This window comes from Macaca mulatta, chromosome 12 (genome assembly GCF_049350105.2).
Source record: "Macaca mulatta isolate MMU2019108-1 chromosome 12, T2T-MMU8v2.0, whole genome shotgun sequence".
Lineage (NCBI taxonomy): Eukaryota > Metazoa > Chordata > Mammalia > Primates > Cercopithecidae > Macaca > Macaca mulatta.
Genome location: NC_133417.1, coordinates 105,777,308 through 105,804,645, shown reverse-complemented (window position 1 = coordinate 105,804,645; position 27,338 = coordinate 105,777,308). Strand labels below are relative to the sequence as shown.

The window sequence follows — 27,338 nt, the reverse complement described above, 5'->3', positions numbered from 1 at the left end:
AAAAGTGATTTGAGATCATTGTTTTGATGTACTCAGCATAAACAATGATTCCCTGGCCTTCCAGGTGAGGAAGAAGTTGTACCATGGATGTGGCTCATGGCAGATGAGGACCAGTTGGAGGTTTTGGATGGTTACTTCCCAGAGCCTCTTCTAAATGGACCATGTGGGAGTGGCAGGAACCCAAGGACTGTGGTGAGTTCACAGTGCTGGAGATAGCTCTTCCCCACTCCCAAGAGCTGACGGCAAGCTTTCAACTTCACATTCTGAGACCTCACATCAGTGGCTTAGAATTGGCCAAGGTAGGGGAATTTACACCATGGAAATGGTCAAACACCATAAACCAGGGATTTGTCCATTACTAGCACACCATTGGCTTTGAGGGAATCCAATCCTCAGAGTTTTGCAGGTGGACAATTTGACTGAACTTTTGTTAGATTTCTAAAGAACAAAGCATGAATAGTCTCTCTTAAGTTGTCCCAGATTAATAAAAACTCTATCATGCTTTCAAATCATGCTGATGTAGATTTTCAGGATAATGCAAACTAAAATGAGAATTTTTGAGTTTTTGGTTCTAAGCTTCATTATACCGTTTGGTGAAAATTTGCATCCTGAAATATAATCATGTAGTGATCTAAACCACAGAGAAAACCTGAAAGATGCTAAAATTATCATTGACAGTTGGGAGCCAACCTATATTTTGTTCTGATTTGAGACTTTTAAGGTCCATCATGTATTCTTTCATTTTCTAGGAAACATAGGCTTAAGACACACGGATGGACCAAGGTGTAAATGTTGAAGGGTCATCTCTGGGAATCTAAAAAAGATCAAAAGAAGAAAGATAGTTGTTAATAAAATGTTATTATACTAAAAATGCTGTAATTAAGAAGTCAAATTATTATTATTATTTTAATACAGAATCGCTCTGTTGCCCAGGCTGGAGTGCAGTGGCACAATCCTGGCTGACTGCAACCTCCACCTTCTGTGTTTAAGCGATTCTTGTGCCTCAGCAACCTGAGTACCTGGGATTACAGGCATGCACTACCATGCCTGGCTAGTTTTTGTATTTTTAGTAGAGGCGGAGTTTCACCATGTTGGCCGGGCTGGCGTCAAACTCCTGGCCTCAAGTGATCTGCCCGCCTCAGCCTCCCAAAGTGCTGGAGTTACAGGTGTGAGCCATGATGCCTGGCCAGAAGACAATCATGTTTTTTTTTTTTTTTTTTTAAATGAACAAGTCAATGTCCATTTTATTAATATCAAAAGTATATAATTCTCATATTTGTTTCAGTCCTTGAGTCATAAACCTTCTTATCCTCATAAACTTCTTTTTGGGATAAGATGCCACTTACTCAGAAGCCCTGTAATTTTCAAGTCATAAAGTGCAATCTAATTTTATACTAAAGTCTCACTTAGGGCTACAGTAAGCAGTTCAATAGAGGACTAGGCTCAGATGCTAGTTCTGGGTATATTTTTAGCCACTGGAAAGTGGAAGTGTATTCTGTGATTACAGGCATATCAAGGTGTGCCCAGTGACTTGATATTTTCATTTATTTTTATTAGTTTGCTTAACAAATACTTTCTGCATGATTGACCAGATCAGATATCTTAGCTAATGCAATTTGGTTACTGAGGTAATCAAAATACCACATCAGCTACATTTTGATAAAATGTTTAAAGAAGCAACCTACCATGTCCATTTGCTATTAACACTGGCTCAACTGAGTGTGTTTTTCTTTGGGGTCTGAAAGAATCAAATCATAATTTGAAGCGGCTTGCTCACTTTGCAGTTGTTAAGAAGTGCACACGGAGGCTGGGTGTAGTGGCTCATGCCTGTAACCCCAGCACTTTGGGAGGCGGAGGTGGGCGGATCACGAGGTCAGGAGTTCGAGACCAGCCTGGTGAAACCCCGTCTCTACTAAAACTACAAAAATTAGCTAGGCGTGGTGCTACATGCCTGTAATCCCAGCTACTTGGGAGGCTGAGCCAGGAGAATTGCTTGAACCTGGGAGGCAGAGGTTGCAGTGAACCAAGATCATGCCACTGCACTCCAGCCTGGGTGACAGAGCAAGACTCTGTCTTGGAAAAAAAAAAAAAAAAAGAAGAAAAAGAGCATATGAAGTGGCAGGTGAAGGCAAAATGAGAATTTTCAATGAAAAAGATGAACCCGCCCTGTAATATTGTCATGGTTATCAGATCCATACCAACAACCTGAAAGTCCATGACTACAACAGGGACCTCCCTTACCATGTCGGTGAACTGATCCACACAAGTCATCCGAATCATCTCAGGGGTTGCCGGGCTACTCAGGACGAAGGTCTTGGCTAGGCCCCTCTCTCTGTGGGCAGCAGCCACTGCGTCATATATGGCAAACAACACGGAGGACCCCAAGAACATTCCAGCCTCACCCAACCCCTGAGAGAAAAACAAAAGGCTGTCAGGAATGCATGGTTCTTTTAGGACTAATTTGTGTATACACACACACACACACACACACACACACACACACACACACACAGACACACACACACACATTCTTCTCTGGCTTTATAATCCTCAGAGTGGAGTGCTTCCAAATTGCCAGAATCAAATTCCCCTGCATGGTGATTTGGGTGTCCCCCTCAGAGTAGCTGGTGAAAATGCAATTTGGTTACTGAGTTAATTAAAATACCACATGATGTGAGGGGAGGGGCTCTAAATGCCCATTGCCTTTGGTGCCCTGTATGATGCTCCAACTCCGGCTCCAGAACATTTGTGTCTAACTCAAGGCCAAAATGAAACAACCACAATCTTTGCAGTTGAACTTGAAAGACAGTGAGAGGTGGTTGCCTCTTTTCATGTGTGTTAACTTCGCCGGCATAGATTGGATGCTTTCGAGTTACCACTATGGTGACATTATATTTCAAATGATTCACCAGTGCTTTTTTGCACTGATTTTTCTTTTTGCTTTATTCCAGGTAGTCTGGTCTGTGATCTGTGTTCAGGGCCCTGGTGGAGGGATGAGACAAAGGCCGGAAGCAGATAAAGGCTTCCCCAGGCTTTGGTTGTTGTCAAAATTCCAGGTTCCTCTGAGGCAAATATGGAGGGAGAAAGGGGACCGGTAGGCAGAGGGGTTCCTCTGAGGCCGGAAGAAGGGGTGAGAGTTGAGGGGTCTGGCTCCCTAGTTGGAGCAGAACTGGCAGGGAGGCAGCTAGACCCCAAGTGGCAGGATTGTGTGCTGTGTTGGGCCAGCTTAGAAATGCCCTTGGCCAAAGTCTGGTGTAGAAGTGGAGACAGAGACCACTCAGACAGGAAGTCTCGCCTTCCTAGCAATCGTGACCTACCCCCAGGAAAGAGGGAATACTCTGGAAATCTGAGGTTAAAGTTACCACCTGTCTGTCCAGATGTGGGCTCAGACCAGAACATAAGTTGGGGAAGCTGTGTTTTTTCTCACACTTGTATTTGAGAACCGTTTCTTGCCAAGGTCTTTATGGGCCAGTTGAAGGCCTTCTGCTCCAGGGAGCATGGCACCAACACCTCAGGTATCAATGGCTATGAACACCTCAGAGGAAAAAGTCAGGAAGAAAGTTGGTTAAAAGCCCGTTTTGACTTGGAGAGGGTGTGGAAGAGGCAGTGTCAGCAAGAACTGTGTCTAGAGGACAGGTGGGAAGGGTGCAGAAAAGCTCTGGGTGGATGGAATTTGCCTACAATGTTAGTTTATCTCACAATGGCACTTAGCCTCGTGAGCCAAGTTGTTCATTGCCTTCTTGACCCTTGTTTGATTTAGATTTGTTTCTTGATCTCTAGCAAAACATGAAGACCCGGCTTGGGCTTCTGGAGTCAGTGTCACTCTGCCACAAGCATGCTTTTCTTTTCTCTTTCTCCTTTTGGGATTTGCAGTTCAAAGGACATAGTAAATTCAGGGGATGGTTTTATAATTTCTTGAAAAAGGAGATTGTTATGGGGTGAACTGTGTCCTCCTCAAATTCATCTGGTGAAGTCCCAATCCCCAGCACGCAGAATGGGACCGTATTTGGAGATGAGGGCTTTACAGAGATGATTAAGTTAAAATGAGGTCATTCAGGCAGGCCCCAATCCAACATGACTGGTGTCCTTATAGGAAGAGGAAATTTGTACACAGACACACACAGAGGGAGGATCATGTGAAGAAATGGGAAGAAGATGGCTGACTACAAGCCAAGAAAAAAGGCCGTGGAGAAAACCAACCTGCCAACACCTTGGTGGCGGACTTCCAGCCTCCAGAACTGTGAGAAAATAAATCGTTGTTATTTAAACCACCTGGTCTGTGGTATTTTGTTATGGCAGCCACAGCCAACTAACACAGAGGTTTAAGTTCTTACCTTGGATGAGTAGATGGCTATGGGATTTTGGGAACGCACCAAAGTGACATAGAACTCTTCTGGTATCTCAGTGACGGTGGGGATTTTGGAGTCATCTGGACTCCGAGAATAAAGCACACCTTCTGGGGAGTATTTCAGTTCTTCTATGGTATAGAATCCCATGCCTTGAATAAATGCTCCCTCAACCTACAGCCAAAAAATTCACAGGTTATAGGATATAACTTGATATTGGTTGAATAAATATTACAGTGTGAATAAATGTGGAGCTCTGGATCATAAGAAGCCATTCTTTTTTTTTTTTTTTGAGATGGAGTCTTGCTCTGTCGCCCAGGCTGGAGTGCAGTGGCGAGATCTTGGCTCACTGCAACCTCCGCCTTCCAGGTTCAAGCAATTCTTTTGCCTCAGCCTCCTAAGTAGCTGAGATTACAGGCGCCCGCCACCACACCCTGCTAATTTTTGTATTCTTAGTAGAGATGGGGTTTCACCATGTTGGTCAGGCTGGTCTCGAACTCCTGACCGTGTGATCCGCCCTCCTCAGCCTCCCAAAGAGCTGGGATTACAGACGTGAGCCACTGTACCCAGCCAGTAAGCCATTTTTGAAAGCCATTTTTGAACTGGTGCCCGCAACCTTGCTTGGCCTCATCCTTGGGTACCCCACACTCCGGGTGCCTGACATTGGCTACGTTCCTGCTAATTCTCCAAACCTACCAGCTTCTTTCTCATCTCTGAGTCTTGGTAAATGCAGTTTCTCCTGACTGTCTTCACCCCTTCCCACCTCAACTTGTCCACCTGGCACACTCCTATTCCTCTTCCACGTTTCAGCTAAAGGATTAGGGCCCCTCTGGTATCTTAAGATCCTCCCAGCACTCCCTGGCTGGATTTAGGAACTGCTTCCTCCAGGCTCACTGCACCCGGAACACACTCCTGCCTGTGGCGGAGCTTGGAGGGCTTTTCATTGTTCACCTCTCACTCTCACTCTCCTCCTCTCTCCCACTAGCTTATGAGCATCTCAGGCTTGGCTTTCTTATATTCTGTTCTTAGCATGGTGCCTGGCACATAGGTTCTCCATAAATGTCTATAGAAGTAGGTGAAAAAGAAGTTAACATTGAGGGAATACGACATAGAATAAATAGAATTAGGACACTGTAATTCACTATAATATCTGGATTTCTTGACTTTTTTCCCCTCCTCTCCCCTCCCCTCCCCTCCCCTTCCCTTCCTTCCTTTCTTGAGATGGAGTCTTGTTCTGTCACTCAGGCTGGAGTGCAGTGGTTCGATCTTGGCTTATTGCAACCGCCGCCTCCCAGGTTCAAGTGATTCTCCTGCTCAGCTTCCCAAGTAGCTGAGACTACAGGTGTGTGCCACCACGTCCAGCTAATTCTTTTATTTTTTTCAGTAGAGATGGGGTTTCACTATGTGTTGACCGGGCTGTTCTCAAACTCCTGACCTCAGGTGATCCACTCACATTAGCCTCCCAAAGTGCTGGGATTATAGGTGTGAGCCACTGTGCCCAGCTGACTTTTCTTTATGTTACTAAGAAGAGTAGATCATGCTAAACAGGGTAGATTGGAAGAAATAACTATATTTATTAAAAGCCACGATGAGCTCTATTTACATACATTTATGCTCCAGGAAAAAGGTTGCTTTTAAAGCAACCTTTAAAAAAAATTGGAGCGTTCACAAATTGGAAAGTTAAAGTTTCCATTTTATTAAAACACAAAATGTAGGAATAAGGTAAGTAAATTTAAATGCTAAATTTGGAAATAGCAATGCGTGTCTCTAAAGGAATAGATCAAAGCCCAAGAGATTCAGCCTAACACACTTCTGGTTTTCTTTCCTTTTCTGATGGGGCAAATGTGCGGTTTCCTGATCATCTTCCTTTTTGCCTTTGCTTAAGCAATAACAAGGCAGGAATTAGCTGGGAGGAGGGGAAGAGAAATGGGGAGAGGAGGTAGGGCCTGGGGCTAGCAGTAGTTCTCAAACTTACAGGCTTAAGAGCAATTTTCACCTAACAAAATTGTGCTAGGCCATAACAGCCTGGCACAGTTATGATGGAGTACGTCTGGGCCTGGGGTGGGCCCAGGAATTCGTGTTTCCAATAAGCATTACAGGTGCTTCTGTTGCAGTGTCTAAGGGCCATATTTTGAGAAACACTGGGGGACCAATCAAATTGTTCCTTGTAAAGCCCATCAGCCCAGCTAGCGAGGTAAACCAATCTCTTAGGACCTAGGATGGTGAGAAGCTGCTGGCAGATGAAAGCACCGTATGTCAGAGTTTGATGCCAGGTTATTCAACTGCTCCCAATTGCTACTCAGGTGCAGACTGTGGACCAGCTGTCTTGGCCTCACCTGGGAGCTGGTTAGCAGGTCTAGGATGAGCCAATGCGGCTGGTCTGTTGGCCCCATTTTGAGTAACAGGGCTAGAAAAAAGCAAGGCTATGCCAACAGCTGGGAAGATTTCAACGCCAAGTTTAAAAAGACTTTCAGTGAGTTAATTTTATTTATTTGCAAGATAAAAATCAGAATTAAATTCAGCAAGCGGGGGAAATTGTGTTTAAACATTTTTTTTCTTAAATTTCTGTAAGTTGTATAGTCTGTTTAAACTCAATACTAATATGAACACTAATGTAACTATTTTATCGATGTAATGTTCTAATTATGAACATATCAATGCTAATTGAAGAAAATTTGGAAAACACAGAGAATCATAAAGCAGAATAAATCATATATATTCCTGCCATGTAGGTAAACCATTAACTTTTTCTTGAATTTACTTTCAGTATTTTATCTATGTGTGTGTATGTATGTGCATAACATACAATATGTATTACAGAATACTTGCACTTGATATGAACAAGGTTTGGAGCATGGCGGGGCGCGGTGGCTCATGCCTGTAATCCCAGCACTTTGGGAGGCCGAGGCGGAAGGACTGCTTGAGGCTAGGAGTTCAAGACCAGCCTGGCCAACATGGTGAGACCCCCATTTCTACTAAATACGCAAAAATTAGCCAGGTGTGGTGGTGGGCACCTGCAATCCCAGCTACTCAGGAAGCTGAGGCAGGAGAATCACTTGAACCCGGGAGGCTGAGGTTGCAGTGAGCTGAGATTACGCCACTGCACTCCAGCCTGGGTGACAGAGTGAGACTCCATCCCCCCAAAAAGGTTTAGAGCATGTTGGAAAATAGTATTCTGAATGAATAGCTGCTAAATGGGATTGAGCAAAAGTCCCTGTGGGGTGGTTCTGGAATCACACACCTGTCCAATATCCAGGGCTGGGTTTATGCTGAAAGCGGCATCCATGAAGATGTCGGTCCTAAGAAGCTGTGCCAGAGAAAATAGATAATGGAAAATATTACTTTTTTAAAATAGATGTTTACTAAAATTATATACCCGTCCCTACTTTTTCCTTGGGAGGATCAAGTTTATTGTTATTTACAACATTGATTATTCTTTACAGTGTTAGTGTTTACACTGAAGATGGTGGAATAGAAACATCAGTCTTTACCTTATGAGCCCCCGTGAGACAGTCGACTTCAACCTCAGAACAGGCTGCTCCATAAACATAATACGGGTAAGCATTACCCTCCCCCTTCTCCTAGTCCATATTTGTCTGGTAGCCTCTGAGAAGAGAAATCAGGAGTGAGGAGAAGACGCACTTTCCCCACTCGTGGTTGGATCACCCCAAGGTGCGGAATCTTGGAAATGAGCAAAGCAGAAGGGCTGACCCACAGGGGCTACAGGCAGCGTCTGCACCCAGTGGCTGCAGGCCTCCCCACCTTCTCCTGCAAGGATCATGAGGTCAGGGCCGCAAGGCTCCACCAAAGACACGGGGAGAAGACCAGCCAGTATTGGACCCCTGCCCTCCAGTGCACAGTTCCTGGGATGGGCCAGGGCATGTAGAGACAGCTATGGTGTCCCTCTGGGCTGCCGAACAGCTGCTGCCTCTGGATAGTCCCCAGCCCCTGGCCCTCCCCTAGATCTCCTTCCCTACCCTCCACGATCCCATGACTAAGGGGTTAACACCGGGCACAGTAGAGCTCCGGCACTATCTGGACATCTGTCCAGACTGATGAGTGTGCATCACCCCTGCCCAAGTGTAGTTTAAACCAAAGTAAAAATGCCCTTTACTTGAAATATCCAGTAGCTGAGAGACTGATGGATTTTTCAAAGGCTTTTGCAATCTGAAAGAGATGATGAGTTACAAAAAAATATAAATTTGGGGCAAGTAATGGAAATGCCTTCCATGCTGGGCTTGCCCTCTCTTGTTTGTCCCAAGTTCTGCACCCACACTTCCCTGCAGCGAGACTTAGGCCTGGGTACAAGCTACAGGTCATGCTTTTCAAGGGAGGTTCTTAAGGGCAGCTGCTAGCTGTACTCTGGGACTCTGTGTTTTGTAGGGCTGCTGCACAGTGTAAAGTTTATTACTTTTCACACTTTTCGACTTTTTTTAATTTTTAAATTTTTTTAAATTTTTTGAGACAGGGTCTCGCTCTCTCCCAGACTGGAGCGAAATGGCTGGATCTCGGCTCACCACAACCTCCACCTCCCAGGCTCAAGGGATTCTCCTCCCTCAGTCTCCCGAGTAGCTGGGACTACAGGCACGTGCCACTACTACCTGGCTAATTTTTGTATTTTTAGTAGAGATGGGGTTTCACCATGTTGGCCAGGCTGGTCTTGAATTCCTGACCTCAAATGATCCACCCGCCTCAGCCTCCCAAAGTGCTGGAATTATAGGTGTGAGCCACTGTGACCGGCCACTTTTTCGCTTTTTAAATTAGGAGAGGGCTAGGCTATATTTAGGTACTTCTATATAGGTATGTACATAGGCATTTTTACCCTGCTTTGTTCCCAAATAATTTGGCTGTCTCAATATATGATTATGTCTGTTTTCCTGCTGGAGTAAACTGTGCAGGAGTGGGGAATAATAATCAAGATGGTAATAATAACTATTATTATTAGAAATTCAATAATCCTTTGATCTTAGGATGACTATTATCTCCATTGTACAGGTAAGAAAACTCCATGATCCTGAGGCTATGGTCTGAATGTTTGTGTTTGCTCAAAATTCTTATGTTGAAATCTCAATCCCCCAGGGTGATGGTATTAAGAGGTGGGGTCTTTGGGAGGTGATTAGGTCAGGAGGGCAGAGCCCTAATGAATGAGTTTAGTTAGTGACTTCGTAAAAGACGCCCTGGAGAGCTACCTTGCCCCTTCCATCCTGTGAAAACACAGCGAGAAAGCCCCATCTGTGGACCAGGGAACGAGCCCTCACCAGACACCAAATCTGCAGAGGCCTTATCTTGGACTTCCCAGCCTCCAGAACTGTGAGAAATGAATTTCTGTTTTTTATAAGCCACCCAGCCTACAGCCCTTTTTTTTTTTTTTTTTTTTTTAAACAACAGCCAGACAGACTCAGATGGGGTAAGTGACTTGCCCCAGTGGTGACAAAACAGGGACAGCAGCCCTAGGTGTGCCTTACTTTAGAGCCCATCCTGCTCTTATGCTTAGTGAGAAACAAGGCTCTGAAATAAAGCCGGGTTTCAATGTATACAGTCATCTCTTTTACCCTTTTGAAAAAATAGAACTAAATGCCAGTACATGCTTTGTTTCTTGAAGGGGCACCGCCCATCAGCCCATGCGTCTAGGACTGTTTCCTATCTGGATGTAGTTGCCTTTCTGGAAAGGGATAATGTAGAGAACTCACCCAATCCTCCCATTTTCCTTTAGGGTTTTTCCTGATGATGGGATGAAGACGGGCCATAAGAGTTTGGCAGGCATTCTAAAAATAAACATTTGAAATAATGTCAGAAATAAAAGGCACAAGGAATAGCAAAATGTTAACTCTTTAAACTGATTCAAATGCAGACCATCAGTTTGGTGAACCTGCTTCCTAGTCATCTAGGCGGGGTTTCCTAAACTTAAGTAACACATGGAATCTCTTCAAAGGAAAACACATTCCGTGAATACTGCAGTGTTGATTTAAAATTATTTTTATTATAATGTTGTAATATATGCTAACATGAAGCTGGGTAGAGTCTCCTTAGAGTTGTAGCTCTTTTATAACTAGAAAACAAAAACATAATCACAGAGTGTATGCACCCATCTACATGCCAATAAAACTCAAAATAACAACATTAATTTAGTTGATCGATGATGTTGTTTTCTGGAGCTAAATTGCTGCTTGGAATGTGGAAAAAGTATTGACTGCTGTGGCACAGGTACTTTGGAGTTTGACATGCCTATTATGTGCTAGTGGATGGATCAATTTTCTCCCCACTCTTCTTCTTACTGAAATCACCCCTATATTCATTTGCATTTTATTTCTTGCCATTGTCCGCTCTCCACGGGGCAAGAAAACATCATTTACATACGAAGTCCATCTCTGCTCTTGTTGCTTTGGCACAAAGCATACTCTTGGTCCCAAATGTGGACAGAGATCTCACAGCAATATTCAGTTATAAAGCAGTCATTTGGATGATACGAAATATACCTGTACTTACTTTAAGTTTTAAAGGTTTATCATTAAAACGAACATAAAAATTATTGAAGTAAAACCTTGGATTCCTGAGATTACACCTGCTGACTCCTGAGTGTCTGTGAACCCCAGCATGGCTTCCACTTGTAATTCCAGTATAAATCCATTCAGATCTCTGCTTTTACTCATTCATCTCAGCCTCAGAATGAGACCCCATCTCAAAAAAAACCAAAAATAACAACAACATACCAAAAAACCCCTCAGCTTCTGCTGTATGTTTCTTTTGAAAATCTGATGTGATTGTTGGCTGAAAAAAAATCTAGAAACTTGGGTTGCTGTGAGTCTTGGTGAGCCTTGAAAGCTCTTCATAATCAACCCACCATGCCAGCCCATCGAGGACCTGCAGGCTGTCTGAAGACACGCAGAGGACTAGTCTTCACCCTTTGCATTCCAAGGAGTGCTCTCTCAATCTGCAGGGTGCATTTCTGCCCAAGCCAGACGGAAGCCAGTGTACAGAAAGCCTTCTGTTCCCTTTAGAGTTTTCCCACATCTACATTTTTGGACTCCAGATGAAGAATTTTACTTTGTTTCAGAGGTGGCTTGGCAATGTTCACATAGTCCTAAAAGAATTTTTCATGTCGTAATTTGAACTCTATCCATTGTAAAAACAATCTTATTCTTACATGCATTTTTTTGTTTTTTTGGTGCAACCATCACCACTATCTGTTTCTAATACTTTCTTATCAACCCCAAAAGAAACTCTAAAACCATTAAGCAATAATTCCCTCCTGGACCCTACAACCTGGTCCCTCCCTCCAGCTCCTCTGACCTCTAATCTCCAGGTTTGAAAAGGAACTCATCTATAAGGCCTTCCTGCAAAGGGTGAAGTGCCTCAATAGAAAGAGACTGGAGGGGACTTGGCGCTCAGGGTGGAGCTGGGGCAGGGCACAAGAGGCTAAAGCCAGAGGAGAGGCCCTGCCCATGCCCAAGATGCCCGGGAGGGACTCTCAGAAGGCATCAGATGTAACATGGCCAGATTACACTGATGCCAGCCGGGTAAGGTCTTTTCTGCTTTTTACCTCTATGCCCTTCTCTCCTCTGACTTTACAGGGGTCTGAAAAGTAGGTTAAGAAGCTGGAGGGGAGCACAAAAAGTACAGGGAGGGAGTTGGGGAGAAGCCATCCCCACCCCCTTTCTACCTGCAGACCCTGATGGGAGGTAGCAGAGACACTGCAATTTGAAGTACATTTTGGAATTTTGGACTAGACATTTTAATTATTGAAATGAGGTTATTTCTGTGAATAAAAGTGATCCATGGAGTTTTAATGATCTTAGAGTAAATAGAAAGCTCTAGGCAGATATTATTCAGGGGAAAGAAAGAGAAAGCCCACAGAGGGAACTTGAACCAACCTTGGCAGGAGAAGGCGTGAAGCTGTTTCCTGCAGCGTGCCTTGGAGTGTCACATGGCACTCTTCACAGTAACAGTTTGTGGCAGAATGTGAGCTTGGGCTCTTTGGATTTTGTCCTGTTTCATTTATTGCTATACCCCTAGTGCTTAGAACAGGATCTGACACCTGGTAAGCCTCAGTAAATGTTTGTTAAACCCATGTTGAATTAATAAAATAATTGTGAAGTCAGACAAATATATGACTTTCATATGATGACTCATCAAAAAGCATCATAAAATACGGAAAATTTTCAAAACATATTTTTGTTTCCTTATTTTTTTGGGTGTCCCTGTCTTCCCATGCCTGAGATCATAGCTAGTTGTTTATTGGGTGTCTCTTTGCATCATGTGCTTGCAAGCCAATTAACATCTGGATGAAAGGTGACAAAATGGACTCAGTCATTTACATGGTTTTATCAAACTTTGAGTTTTCCAGAGCATTTTCCTTGAGCAGGTTTCTCTACTGCAAAACTTCTCAGAGCCTTTAATATGCAATATGCCTTGGTGGTGGCTCACGCCTGGAATCCCAGCACTTTGGAAGGCTGAGGCGGGTGGATCACCTGAGGTCATGAGTTTGAGACCAGCCTGGCCAACATGGTGAAACCCCCATCTCTACTGAAAATACAAAAATTAGCCAGGCCTGGTGGCAAGTGCCTGTAATCCCAGCTACTTGGGAGGCTGGGGCAGGAGAATCGCTTGAACCTGGGAGGTGAAGTCTGCAGTGAGTTGAGATTGCACCACTGCACTCCAGCCTGGGCAACAGAACGAGACTCCATCTCAAAAAAAAAAAAAAAAAAAAAAAGTGCAATATGCCTTAGAAGCCTCTATGAGTGGGATGTAGTAAGCTTGCAACAGTTTCCAAATCTGTTGACTGTAGAATTCTTCGTTTTTTTCCACCAAGCATTTCATGGGACCACTATCCCAAGGAGCATACTTTGGGAAGCCATGGTTCATATGATATATGAATATATTTCATAGGCTCAAAGCTTCTCTTTTCATCCAGGTGCTTGCCATTTTGTGGAGATGGTCTCTATGGGTGACTAATGGCCAATCAATAGTTTTCTAGTGGAGAGGAAGGTAGTGGTGGTGGCTTTACTCTATAACCCCTGTAATCTGCCCAGCAATTCTATGAGGTGGGTGGTGTTCATATCTCCAGTTTTGCAAAAGAGGAAACAGATACCTAGAGAGGTTAATGACTGGCCTGAGCCCTTTGTGGAACCAGGATGGGATAACCCTGCATTGCTCTGGTATGCTGCGGTGAGAGAAGATAGAGAGTCTCAGATAAGACGAAGGGAGGTTGCTGAAGGTGCAGGTTTTCACATGCAACAGAACATTAGCTATAAAAACAGCTCAGCATGGCAGGAGGAGCACTAAATGGGAGCCTCAGAAAACCTGATGCAGAGCTTTGGCTCTGTCAGTCATTAGCCAAATGTCCTAGAACTTGACCTTTCTTGGCCTCGGTTTCATCTTCCACAAAAGAAAGGATGGGACAATGTTCTTTCCAGCACTGTCTTTGAGTTACCGGGAAATGAAAGAAAAGTCACCTGCACAGCCTTTCCATTGATGTCTGTCCCCATTGATCCCGACGTGAAGACGCCATTGGGCACTGTGACTGTGCTTATTTCAGACAGGTGTATGTATGACTGGGGGATATTGAGTTCATGACTAGCCACCTGCCAGAATCAGAAGAAAAACATTTATTGCATGGACTTTAAGCCTCTCCCCCAAATTAAAAGTTACAGTCTTTTGAGAACTGAGTATAAACCTGGCTATTCTTCTATGGAGACAAACATTTTAGCTGGTATCTTGAGTTTATATGTAGATTAGTGCACTAGAAGACTTTAAATGGCACTGTTAAAGATACACTCCTTTTCAGAGACATGTGGCCAACCAATGCCTTCTTTTAATGCCACTCTCATGGAAGCCATGTGTCAGGATGTTCACTCTGGGACATCTGGTGTAGTAAGACAGGTGCAGGCAAGCTTGAGGCCCTTGTCTTAATGTTTCACCTTCGTCTTCTCCTTGTTGTTTACAGATAATTTAACAGATTATGTTTCCTTCATGGGACATTTTGGAGGCATAAGGGTTTTGTTGTGAAGAAGCAAGATATATTCAAAGAAGGCCCTGTGGGTTTATGTGATTTCCTAATTCCAAGTATACTATTAAATAATATGCTTTCCTTAAAGAAAATGTCTTCTCTCTATCTCTCTTTGGGAGTGAAGCTTTGTTTCCCATGCACGTTTTTTAATCAAATGTCTTATTTCACATTTAAAAAAAGGGGAAATTTCTTATTTCACATTTTAAAAAAGGGCAAATTTCTGAATGCAGTAATCTCTTGCTCTTTCAACCATATTTGAAACATTGTCTTAAATTGGCACACATAAGGGCCAGTCATGTAATGTTCCTAAGTAGATTGTTAATTCTAAGAGCATAATTTTTTATCCTACTAAATGCATTCACTTCTAATTGAGGATTTGGATGAACACAGTATTGCTCTGAGCAGTTGCCAGAAAGCTTACAAGTATCTTATCTTTGAAATCTGGAATCACATTTTTCAGAAGACCTGTGGACTTGATTCTGTTGTATGCAGGAAGAACAATAGAAAATATTTCCTTAATTCTAGGCCGAGCATGGTGGCTCATGTCTGTATTCCCTGCACTTTGGGAGGCAGAGGGGGGTGGATTGCTTGAGCTCAGGAGTTCAAAACCAGCCTAGGTAACATGGTGAGACCCTGTCTCTACAACAAATACAAAAATTATCTGGGTGCACCATAGGTGGTGCACAGCTATAGTCCCAGCTACTCAGGAGGCTGACATGGGAGAACTGCTTGAGCCCAGGAGGTTGAGGCTGCAGTGAGCTGTGATTGTGCCAATGCACTCACTCCAGCCTGGGCAACAGAGTGAGACCCTGTCTTAAAAAAATAATAATTTCCTCATCCTAACACTTATTTCCCTCACTCCCCTGCATTTTTGCCTTCCTAAAGTCACAAGTCTTACAATTGACTTGTGCATTTAGTGTGATGGCATTTCTCAAGAAAAAGTTGTTAAGTTGAATGTAACAAGCATATTCTTCTATATTGGAGAAGACAGACACTGATCTCACCTGAATCATTTTGGTATATAGGCCTTGTCCCAGTTCACAGCCACCATGAGTCACCAAGACAGAGCCATCTAGATAGATGTGAACGAGAGCTGCCGCCTGGAGGGAAATAATTATACCAGTTTGGAAATTGATACAGCCAAATGTTGTCGTGAGTGTAGCCTAGGCTGCTGGATGAACAATCATGTTTCATTAAGCCAATCTTTTATTTTTTCTTTTACAATTTAAATATCTTTATTTCATTAAAAATATTCCAGAGAATATTATATTATTCTGGAGAAGAAAGCTATTATTAGTGGCTACAGACAACCTCTTGCAAGGCTTCAAAACCATCAATGTAGATAGATGAATGTGTTTATCGCCCATCACTCCCATCTTCTGCCTACTGGAGGTCTTGTGTGGTTGCCTTGGGAGCTGCCTCTCCAAAGCCCCGACCCACAGACATTTTATAATTCTTCCCTCCTTGGGTATGAAAATTAATTTTAAAGCAAATATAACTCACATGAGTACATTTACAGGCACAGCCTCTTCTTGCTACTAGAGGAACTGGAAGAACCTTGAGGTGTTTTAATGGTTTCCAAACACTGATCTTTTAGAATCACATGGCTGGGGTCCCATTCTGGAGATTCCAATTTGGTGGCAGGAATGACAGGTTGGAGGTGAATTCCAAATACCCATTTTTTTTTTAAAGCTCCCAGGTGATCTTAATGATTGGCCAGATTTGGGATCCACTGATTCGTCCAAATTCTTTACTTTGCACATGGGGAAGAGAAGCCTAGAGAGGGGGAGACTTGGTAAAACTCAGCTGTCTGATTTGTGGTAAAATCAGGACTGGAGCCCACAGCTCCTAACTTGAGCCCAGTGATCTTGGCGACCATGCCATGCTGCCTTTCAAACTAATTGCTGTTGTCCATCTCTGGGGCTGGGGGTTCTGATTGAAGAATCTATAGAATGTGCATGTGGCTCCAGGGATCAGACGGCAGGAAGAAGGAGGCTGGCTACGTAGGGTGGTTCTGCAAGTGGCTGGAATCTTTCTTTAGAGCAATCCCCATCATATGCTCATGCACGTGGCCAGGATCCTACTTCCTTGTTGATGCCTGTACCCCTGCCACCATGCATTCAAATATCAACGAACTCATCTCTTCTAGTCTCCAGAATATGACACTGTATTTGCAGAATCATTAAGTCCTCTACAAGAACTTTTAAACTTTGTGTTTTCACCTCCAAGACAATCTAACAAGAGTAGTGGATGATCCTGTATAAATGGGTATTGCCACGTGCTTTCAGATACCATGCTAGATTTTATGTTGATAATTATATAAGCACCAAGTACGACTACTTTAATTGATGGAGCATATTAGAGCCAAGAGGTGAGACAGTGACCCACAGACTTTTAGAATTAAAAACTTCACAATGACTTGTGAAGCAGCAGCCAGAGCCATTATCTTTTTCTTTTTTTTTTTTGGAGACGGAGTCACCGCACCCCGCCCAGAGCCATTATCTTTTTGTGAGTGAGGATTTGGTTTTAGAAAAGCAGCATCATTCACCATGTTACATTAATGTTATTTTGAATGCTACTGGCATTAATAGATTATTTTTACTTATTTTGCAAATTTGCTTGTGTTTTATAAAGGCAGGAGCAAAAGAAGCTTATTCTGTGGTTTTTGGTTATATATAGCTGACGAACATTAACATAAATAATTTAAGCAACTTTTGAGAGTCCACAAAAAGGTTCTTCTTAAAGGGGGTCTCAGTGTTACTCTGGCTTGAGAAGTACTACCTGGGGGAAAGATGGACACCTGCTCCAGGAAGTGCAGTGCTCATGGCCTTTCCCCCACTCCTTGTTTGGCTTCCTACCTTGTTAGTGGACTCTGGGGAAGGGTGTGCACAGGAAGTAATTTGGTAAGAGACAGCTTGGGCATACCTCATTCACACCGTGAAGGGGTTGTGCGTTCTTTCCTTTGCATGGGTTTGATTATGGGAACATTTCAGAGATTAATAGGAGTAGAAAAAGAATAAAAGAATCAGACACTGAACACCACACACACACACACACACACACACACACACACACACACACACAGAAACAAACTAGTTATGGTGAAACTAAAAAGGAGGCTGGGTAGTCACTGAGCCTCATTATAGTAGCTCCAAGTTTCCAAGTTTTTGAGTCGTGTAGCTCTGTCTGTTCTCATGTGGTTTTGAAAACTGTCTTCAGATTACCCTGCTGCTCTCACTAAGGAACTAGGAAAGAGAAAGCGACCCTCTTGTTACTCCCACTTTTCTCATAAATTTGGCCCCATATCCCAATACCCATGTTTGGGGCCCTTCTATACCAGCCCAGAACCCCTGGGCTGGACTTTACTGTTGATTGCTTCCAGTGTGACCACCAGGTCTGCCCTGGCACTTGTGATCCCCAATGCTTGCCTAAACCCACTCTGTTACCTGCTAAGGAAACTGCCCCACTTCTTTTGTCTGTCCCCAGAGGGGATCATCCCTTGTTGCACATGATTGATCTTCTCAGGCAGCAGGTCATTTGGAAAAAAGCTTTTGCTCAGAAGACATCTCTCCCAGTCTCACCTGATTGTAGTAAGCTGTGGGGATCCCAATGCAAAATTTCATGGGCACTATGGCAAGTCCCCTCTTCTTCCAGTAATTCTTTTTGTTAAATTCCTCTGCGGCCAGTTTCCTAGTATAGAATGAAGATTTCTCCAGACATTCTTTCCAGCATCTTCGCAATGGCTCTGGATTAAATGTCTGCTTAAAGGCTGTTTTGCTAATTCTCTTATACATGTTTATTTCTTTAACCTGAAAGATGATAAAATAAAATGGATTTTAGGGATAGAAGCTTGTTTCACATGTGCAGTATGTGTTTTTGTTATATGCCTGATATGCAGAAAGTCTTTCTAAAGAAAGAAAACTATTTTAATGGCTATAAATATGCAAGTGCAAGTGTACATGTATAAACATCAGAGTAATAATAAAAACAGTATAAACTACTCTTGAGCATTCCATATGCACCAGGCTCTAGACTAAGTGTATTATCTAGTTAACATCACAATCACCCTGAGAAATAGTAGGTTCCAACCATTGTGAACTCTGTCACAAGTTTGTCAGTGGTGAGACAAAATTCTCCTGATTCAAAATCCTTTTACACCCACACAATGTTGCCTCTTTCTTAACTGTTCTCAAATTAGCTCCCCAAAGCCTTGAATTGTGGCAAAATATCTGCACAAATGGCTGTAACCATTCTGTGCTCTCTGTCCCCTGGGTGGCTTCATACTGATTCTAAAGCGTGGCTTGCTCTAGCCAATGGGACAGTAAGTATGTGAGGTGGACAGAGATTTGAAAAGCACTTGTACACCAGGGCTTACCACGTTCTTGCTGTTCATGGCAGCTCTGTGACCACCACCACAAGAACGAATCTGGGCTGGCATACTGGAGGGTAAGAGACTCTGTGACGTGGAGATGTGCCTTCCCGACTGAGGCATCCTAGACGAACCAGCGTGATGACCACCAGACACGTCAGTGAAGCTACCTTAGACCATGAAGCTCCAGTTGCTCTCACCCAGACCAGAAGAGCTACCCAGCTGACCCACAGAATCATCAAAAATACTGTTGTTTTTTAAGTTTTGTGGTTGACTTACCACATAGCAAAATCTAACTGATACATAGATGATGTGCTTTATTGTTTTTGAATCCACATAGGGGTTGATATAATGCATATATAGGCATTTAAGATATATTGGAAGCAATGATCTCAGCATTTTATTAGGGGGTTATGACTTATTACCTCTTCAGGGGGTAAGTTGCATTGAGATGCCACGGCAGTTATGTAAGCTTCGACTACCACCGTACCCTGAGGAAAGCCAAATCCTCGAAAGGCTGTGTTGGATGGCAAATTTGTTTTGCAAGCCCTACCCCGGCACCGGAAATTAGGAATATAGTATGCATTTTCAGATTTCAGCACAATGAACTCCACCACCTGAGTTGAAGCAAAACAAAGTGAAATCTCACATCTGACAGATATTCAAAACCACTTATCTGAATTTTATCTAATTTGAACCTGTCACAGGCAGAAGTTATCTGATTTGTAAGACAAATCTTTATGCAAATAAAATATAACACATACAGCTCAACTGGTAACCTATGGGAAAGGCATGTTTCTCACCATCTCAGACTCATCAGGAGTGCACCCGCCATTGACGTAGTATTCGACATCAGCAGCTTTTATCACACCATTGTTCATGAATCCAATCTGCAAAGTGATAGCAAGTAAGGCAATTTTCTCAATAGTCCTTCTGTGCAATGAAATCATGCTGTACACAAACACATCTTGTCACAATTGTCAATGCACGCTTAGCTTATATATGTGATTGGATGTGATAGGAACCAGAGGAATATCAAGGATGGTGCCCAAGTTGAACATGATACCAATAGAAAGTTTTGGGTGGTTTTAGGCAACATCTAAATATCTCTTTCAAGTGGTGTGGGATGTAGTAATTGTCTTTACTATTGGTTGGTTAACACTGAACAATGTCTTAGGCAGTTTGATTAACTTTTGCTTTTACCTACTTTGTATTTTCCAAGGAGCGGGTGGCGGCCAGCAGTTATCAGCATGTCATCACCACGTTCTAGGATAAACCGGATTGGACGGCCAGTCCTATAGGAAATTACTCTGTTAATACACTGGATGCTTCATAAAGTTGTAGAAACGTAGTGATGGGGGAGGGGGACTTGAGATAATCTAACTTATTGGTTGTCAGTGAGGCAGTAACATTCTTTAGACAAGCTCCTTGGAAGTGTGTGGGGCATTAGTATTCTTCAAAAAGATCATAATTATTCTGGTTGAGTCATGTCTGAGAACTTACATATTGCAATGATACATTATTTGGTTACAAGTTACTTTCTTTTTTATATACTAAGGAATTGTATTATTGTTTTGCAATTATGTATAGTAGGTTTTATTTTTTTTATTTTTTATTTTTTAATTTATTTATTATTATTATACTTTAAGTTGTAGGGTACATGTGCATAACGTGCAGGTTTGTTACATATGTATACTTGTGCCATGTTGGTGTGCTGCACCCATCAACTCGTCATTTACATCAGGTATAACTCCCAATGCAATCCCTCCCCCCTCCCTCCTCCCCATGATAGGCCCCGGTGTGTGATGTTCCCCTTCCTGAGTCCAAGTGATCTCATTGTTCAGTTCCCACCTATGAGTGAGAACATGCGGTGTTTGGTTTTCTGTTCTTGCGATAGTTTGCTGAGAATGATGGTTTCTAGCTGCATCCATGTCCCTACAAAGGACACAAACTCATCCTTTTTGATGGCTGCATAGTATTCCATGGTGTATATGTGCCACATTTTCTTAATCCAATCTGTCACTGATGGACATTTGGGTTGATTCCAAGTCTTTGCTATTGTGAATAGTGCTGCAATAAACATACGTGTGCATGTGTCTTTATAGCAGCATAATTTATAATCCTTTGGGTATATACCCAGTAATGGGATGGCTGGGTCATATGGTACATCTAGTTCTAGATCCTTGAGGAATCGCCATACTGTTTTCCATAATGGTTGAACTAGTTTACAATCCCACCAACAGTGTAAAAGTGTTCCTATTTCTCCACATCCTCTCCAGCACCTGTTGTTTCCTGACTTTTTAATGATCGCCATTCTAACTGGTGTGAGATGGTATCTCATTGTGGTTTTGATTTGCATTTCTCTGATGGCCAGTGATGATGAGCATTTTTTCATGTGTCTGTTGGCTGTATGCATGTCTTCTTTTGAGAAATGTCTGTTCATATCCTTTGCCCACTTTTTGATGGGGTTGTTTGTTTTTTTCTTGTAAATTTGTTTGAGTTCTTTGTAGGTTCTGGATATTAGCCCTTTGTCAGATGAGTAGATAGCAAAAATTTTCTCCCATTCTGTAGGTTGCCTGTTCACTCTGATGGTAGTTTCTTTTGCTGTGCAGAAGCTCTTTAGTTTAATGAGATCCCATTTGTCAATTTTGGCTTTTGCTGCTGTTGCTTTTGGTGTTTTAGACATGAAGTCTTTGCCCATGCCTATGTCCTGAATGGTACTACCTAGGTTTTCCTCTAGGATTTTTATGGTATTAGGTCTAACATTTAAGTCTCTAATCCATCTTGAATTAATTTTCGTATAAGGAGTAAGGAAAGGATCCAGTTTCAGCTTTCTACTTATGGCTAGCCAATTTTCCCAGCACCATTTATTAAATAGGGAATCCTTTCCCCATTTCTTGTTTCTCTCAGGTTTGTCAAAGATCAGATGGCTGTAGATGTGTGGTATTATTTCTGAGGACTCTGTTCTGTTCCATTGGTCTATATCTCTGTTTTGGTACCAGTACCATGCTGTTTTGGTTACTGTAGCCTTGTAGTGTAGTTTGAAGTCAGGTAGCGTGATGCCTCCAGCTTTGTTCTTTTGACTTAGGATTGTCTTGGAGATGCGGGCTCTTTTTTGGTTCCATATGAACTTTAAAGCAGTTTTTTCCAATTCTGTGAAGAAACTCATTGGTAGCTTGATGGGGATGGCATTGAATCTATAAATTACCTTGGGCAGTATGGCCATTTTCACGATATTGATTCTTCCTATCCATGAGAATGGTATGTTCTTCCATTTGTTTGTGTCCTCTTTTATTTCACTGAGCAGTGGTTTGTAGTTCTCCTTGAAGAGGTCCTTTACATCCCTTGTAAGTTGGATTCCTAGGTATTTTATTCTCTTTGAAGCAATTGTGAATGGAAGTTCATTCCTGATTTGGCTCTCTGTTTGTCTGTTACTGGTGTATAAGAATGCTTGTGATTTTTGCACATTAATTTTGTATCCTGAGACTTTGCTGAAGTTGCTTATCAGCTTAAGGAGATTTTGGGCTGAGACAATGGGGTTTTCTAAATATACAATCATGTCATCTGCAAACAGGGACAATTTGACTTCTTCTTTTCCTAACTGAATACCCTTGATTTCTTTCTCTTGCCTAATTGCCCTAGCCAGAACTTCCAACACTATGTTGAATAGGAGTGGTGAGAGAGGGCATCCCTGTCTTGTGCCAGTTTTCAAAGGGAATTTTTCCAGTTTTTGCCCATTCAGTATGATATTGGCTGTGGGTTTGTCATAAATAGCTCTTATTATTTTGAGGTACGTTCCATCAATACCGAATTTATTGAGCGTTTTTAGCATGAAGGGCTGTTGAATTTTGTCAAAAGCCTTTTCTGCATCTATTGAGATAATCATGTGGTTCTTGTCTTTGGTTCTGTTTATATGCTGGATTATGTTTATTGATTTGCGAATGTTGAACCAGCCTTGCATCCCAGGGATGAAGCCCACTTGATCATGGTGGATAAGCTTTTTGATGTGTTGCTGAATCCGGTTTGCCAGTATTTTATTGAGGATTTTTGCATCGATGTTCATCAGGGATATTGGTCTAAAATTATCTTTTTTTGTTGTGTCTCTGCCAGGCTTTGGTATCAGGATGATGTTGGCCTCATAAAATGAGTTAGGGAGGATTCCCTCTTTTTCTATTGATTGGAATAGTTTCAGAAGGAATGGCACCAACTCCTCCTTGTACCTCTGGTAGAATTCAGCTGTGAATCCATCTGGTCCTGGACTTTTTTGGTTGGTAGGCTATTAATTATTGCCTCAATTTCAGAGCCTGCTATTGGTCTATTCAGGGATTCAACTTCTTCCTGGTTTAGTCTTGGAAGAGTGTAAGTGTCCAGGAAATTATCCATTTCTTCTAGATTTTCCAGTTTATTTGCATAGAGGTGTTTATAGTATTCTCTGATGGTAGTTTGTATTTCTGTGGGGTCGGTGGTGATATCCCCTTTATCATTTTTAATTGCGTCGATTTGATTCTTCTCTCTTTTCTTCTTTGTTAGTCTTGCTAGTGGTCTGTCAATTTTGTTGATCTTTTCAAAAAACCAACTCCTGGATTCATTGATTTTTTGGAGAGCTTTTTGTGTCTCTATCTCCTTCAGTTCTGCTCTGATCTTAGTTATTTCTTGCCTTCTGCTAGCTTTGGAATGTGTTTGCTCTTGCTTCTCTAGTTCTTTTAATTGCGATGTTAGAGTGTCAATTTTAGATCTTTCCTGCTTTCTCTTGTGGGCATTTAGTGCTATAAATTTCCCTCTACACACTGCTTTAAATGTGTCCCAGAGATTCTGGTATGTTGTATCTTTGTTCTCATTGGTTTCAAAGAACATCTTTATTTCTGCCTTCATTTCGTTATGTACCCAGTAGTCATTCAGGAGCAGGTTGTTCAGTTTCCATGTAGTTGAGCAGTTTTGATTGAGTTTCTTAGTCCTGAGTTCTAGTTTGATTGCACTGTGGTCTGAGAGACAGTTTGTTATAATTTCTGTTCTTGTACATTTGCTGAGGAGTGCTTTACTTCCAATTACGTGGTCGATTTTGGAGTAAGTACGATGTGGTGCTGAGAAGAATGTATATTCTGTTGATTTGGGGTGGAGAGTTCTATAGATGTCTATTAGGTCTGCTTGCTGCAGAGATGAGTTCAATTCCTGGATATCCTTGTTAACTTTCTGTCTCGTTGATCTGTCTAATGTTGACAGTGGAGTGTTGAAGTCTCCCATTATTATTGTATGGGAGTCTAAGTCTCTTTGTAAGTTTCTAAGGACTTGCTTTATGCTCCTGTATTGGGTGCATATATATTTAGGATAGTTAGCTCTTCCTGTTGAATTGATCCCTTTACCATTATGTAATGGCCTTCTTTGTCTCTTTTGATCTTTGATGGTTTAAAGTCTGTTTTATCAGAGACTAGTATTGCAACCCCCGCTTTTTTTTGTTTTCCATTTGCTTGGTAAATCTTCCTCCATCCCTTTATTTTGAGCCTATGTATGTCTCTGCGTGTGAGATGGGTCTCCTGAATACAGCAGACTGATGGGTCTTGACTCTTTATCCAGTTTGCCAGTCTGTGTCTTTTAATTGGAGCATTTAGTCCATTTACATTTAAGGTTAAGATTGTTATGTGTGAACTTGATCCTGCCATTATGATATTAACTGGTTATTTTGCTCGTTAGTTGATGCAGTTTCTTCCTAGCCTTGATGGTCTTTACATTTTGGCATGTTTTTGCAATGGCTGGTACTGGTTGTTCCTTTCCATGTTTAGTGCTTCCTTCAGGGTCTCTTGTAAGGCAGGCCTAGTGGTGACAAAATCTCTAAGCATTTGCTTATCTGTAAAGGATTTTATTTCTCCTTCACTTATGAAACTTAGTTTGGCTGGATATGAAATTCTGGGTTTAAAATTCTTTTCTTTAAGAATCTTGAATATTGGCCCCCACTCTCTTCTGGCTTGTAGAGTTTCTGCCGAGAGATCTGCTGTTAGTCTGATGGGCTTCCCTTTGTGGGTAACCCGACCTCTCTCTCTGGCTGCCCTTAAGATTTTTTCCTTCATTTCAACTTTGGTGAATCTGGCAATTATGTGTCTTGGAGTTGCTCTTCTCGAGGAGTATCTTTGTGGCGTTCTCTGTATTTCCTGGATTTGAATGTTGGCCTGCCCTACTAGGTTGGGGAAGTTCTCCTGGATGATATCCTGAAGAGTGTTTTCCAACTTGGTTCCATTTTCCCCTTCACTTTCAGGCACCCCAATCAGACGTAGATTTGGTCTTTTTACATAATCCCATACTTCTTGCAGGCTTTGTTCATTTCTTTTTCTTCTTTTTTCTTTTGGTTTCTCTTCTCGCTTCATTTCATTCATTTGATCATCAATCGCAGATACTCTTTCTTCCAGTTGATCGAGTCGGTTACTGAAGCTTGTGCATTTGTCACGTATTTCTCGTGTCATGGTTTTCATCTCTTTCATTTCGTTTATGACCTTCTCTGCATTAATTACTCTAGCCATCAATTCTTCCACTTTTTTTTCAAGATTTTTAGTTTCTTTGCGCTGGGTATGTAATTCCTCCTTTAGCTCTGAGAAATTTGATGGACTGAAGCCTTCTTCTCTCATCTCGTCAAAGTCATTCTCCGTCCAGCTTTGATCCGTTGCTGGCGATGAGCTGCGCTCCTTTGCCGGGGGAGATGCGCTCTTATTTTTTGAATTTCCAGCTTTTCTGCCCTGCTTTTTCCCCATCTTTGTGGTTTTATCTGCCTCTGGTCTTTGATGATGGTGATGTACTGCTGGGGTTTTGGTGTAGGTGTCCTTCCTGTTTGATAGTTTTCCTTCTAACAGTCAGGACCCTCAGCTGTAGGTCTGTTGGAGATTGCTTGAGGTCCACTCCAGACCCTGTTTGCCTGGGTATCAGCAGTAGAGGCTGCAGAAGATAGAATATTTCTGAACAGCGAGTGTACCTGTCTGATTCTTGCTTTGGAAGCTTCCTCTCAGGGGTGTACTCCACCCTGTGAGGTGTGGGGTGTCAGACTGCCCCTAGTGGGGGATGTCTCCCAGTTAGGCTACTCAGGGGTCAGGGACCCACTTGAGCAGGGAGTCTGTCCCTTCTCAGATCTCAACCTCCGTGTTGGGAGATCCACTGCTCTCTTCAAAGCTGTCAGACAGAGTCGTTTGCATCTGCAGAGGTTTCGGCTGCGTTTGTTATTGCCCTGTCTCCAGAGGCGGAGTCTACAGAGACAGGCAGGTTTCCTTGAGCTGCTGTGAGCTCCACCCAGTTCGAGCTTCCCAGCAGCTTTGTTTACCTACTTAAGCCTCAGCAATGGCGGGCGCCCCTCCCCCAGCCTCGCTGCTGCCTTGCCGGTAGATCACAGACTGCTGTGCTAGCAATGAGGGAGGCTCCGTGGGTGTGGGACCCTCCCGGCCAGGTGTGGGATATGATCTCCTGGTGTGCCTATTTGCTTAAAGCGCAGTATTGGGGTGGGAGTTACCCGATTTTCCAGGTGTTGTGTGTCTCAGTTCCCCTGGCTAGGAAAAGGGATTCCCTTCCCCCTTGCGCTTCCCAGGTGAGGCAATGCCTCGCCCTGCTTCAGCTCTCGCTGGTCGGGCTGCAGCAGCTGACCAGCACCGATCGTCCGGCACTCCCCAGTGAGATGAACCCAGTACCTCAGTTGAAAATGCAGAAATCACCGGTCTTCTGTGTCACTCGTGCTGGGAGTTGGAGACTGGAGCTGTTCCTATTCGGCCATCTTGCTCCGCCCCCTAGTAGGTTTTATTGTTGTGAATTTCACTTTGAGATAGTTAAGAGAGCATTAAAATATTAGGTTGGTGCAAAAGTAATTGCGATTTTAAATATTTGCCTTAAAGGGGATGTTGAGGCTAAAAGGGTTGAGCTCCAATACTCCATCGAGCGTAACCTTCCTTGCATTCAGACTCCCCTTTCATAAAATGTCCATCAAGGACTCCTCTGGTTTCTGATGGAATGTTCCCAGTGCCTGCAAACCTGCAATTTATAGGACAGTTTTTCCTATTGTTGGAAAGTGCCAATGAGCTAAGATGTTCATGGTTTTTCTTTTTGTAGAAGTAGCCTGGGATAAGTTAGTTTGAATAACTGAACTTTGGTAGTTACAAGGTTCACAAAAGTCATGGCTAGTCCAGTGTTTGGGTATTCCAGCTGGATGACACAGAGGCTAAGTGAACATTCCCAGGTGGCTGCAGAGCCCCTGCTTTATTTGATGACAAACTGTGTCTCTTTTGGGGCTGGGGTTTGACATTCCTTCCATGTGGCCAACCTCAGCTGAGTTGAAAGCTGAGACGAAAGCTGGGGTGCTGGGCTGAAAGAATGCAGATGGCATCAATGCTATTTGGACTGCTAATGATGCCACTGTGACTCTTACTTGTTGGCGGCCACAGCACTGACAGCTCCTAGCACAGCAGGTTTGGCCACTTTCCCTCCAAACGCTCCTCCAGTTCTTTTCATGCGGCAGGTGATTCTATTCCTTGGGACGTTCAGTGCTGCAGCCACATATTCCTGCAAGATGTAAGTTCCCAAAGTTATGTAAATGCAATTTAATAGTTTACTTTCTCATCCTTGTATTTCCCCTCTGCCCAGTAAAAGAAATCTA

At 42.8% G+C, this 27,338-nt stretch overlaps 1 protein-coding gene and 1 long non-coding RNA gene across 2 annotated transcripts in view; one reads left to right on the top strand and one right to left on the bottom strand.

Moving 5' to 3' along the window:
- Window positions 1-63: 63 nt before the first annotated feature.
- Window positions 64-19,628, top strand: LOC144333449 (uncharacterized). The gene is made up of 4 exons (XR_013402104.1): window positions 64-192; window positions 7,167-7,303; window positions 7,790-7,903; window positions 18,751-19,628. It is a non-coding gene; the product is annotated as an uncharacterized LOC144333449 (long non-coding RNA).
- AOX4 (aldehyde oxidase 4) overlaps window positions 761-27,338 on the bottom strand; it is a 76,486-nt gene continuing 49,908 nt past the window's right edge. The window contains 14 exon segments of the mRNA NM_001318174.1: window positions 761-814; window positions 2,242-2,409; window positions 4,335-4,520; window positions 7,588-7,653; window positions 7,838-7,952; window positions 8,461-8,513; window positions 10,037-10,111; window positions 13,799-13,927; window positions 15,357-15,452; window positions 17,934-18,161; window positions 19,147-19,338; window positions 19,525-19,611; window positions 19,929-20,016; window positions 27,111-27,244. Coding sequence (NP_001305103.1) covers window positions 761-814; window positions 2,242-2,409; window positions 4,335-4,520; window positions 7,588-7,653; window positions 7,838-7,952; window positions 8,461-8,513; window positions 10,037-10,111; window positions 13,799-13,927; window positions 15,357-15,452; window positions 17,934-18,161; window positions 19,147-19,338; window positions 19,525-19,611; window positions 19,929-20,016; window positions 27,111-27,244 — 1,671 coding nt within the window.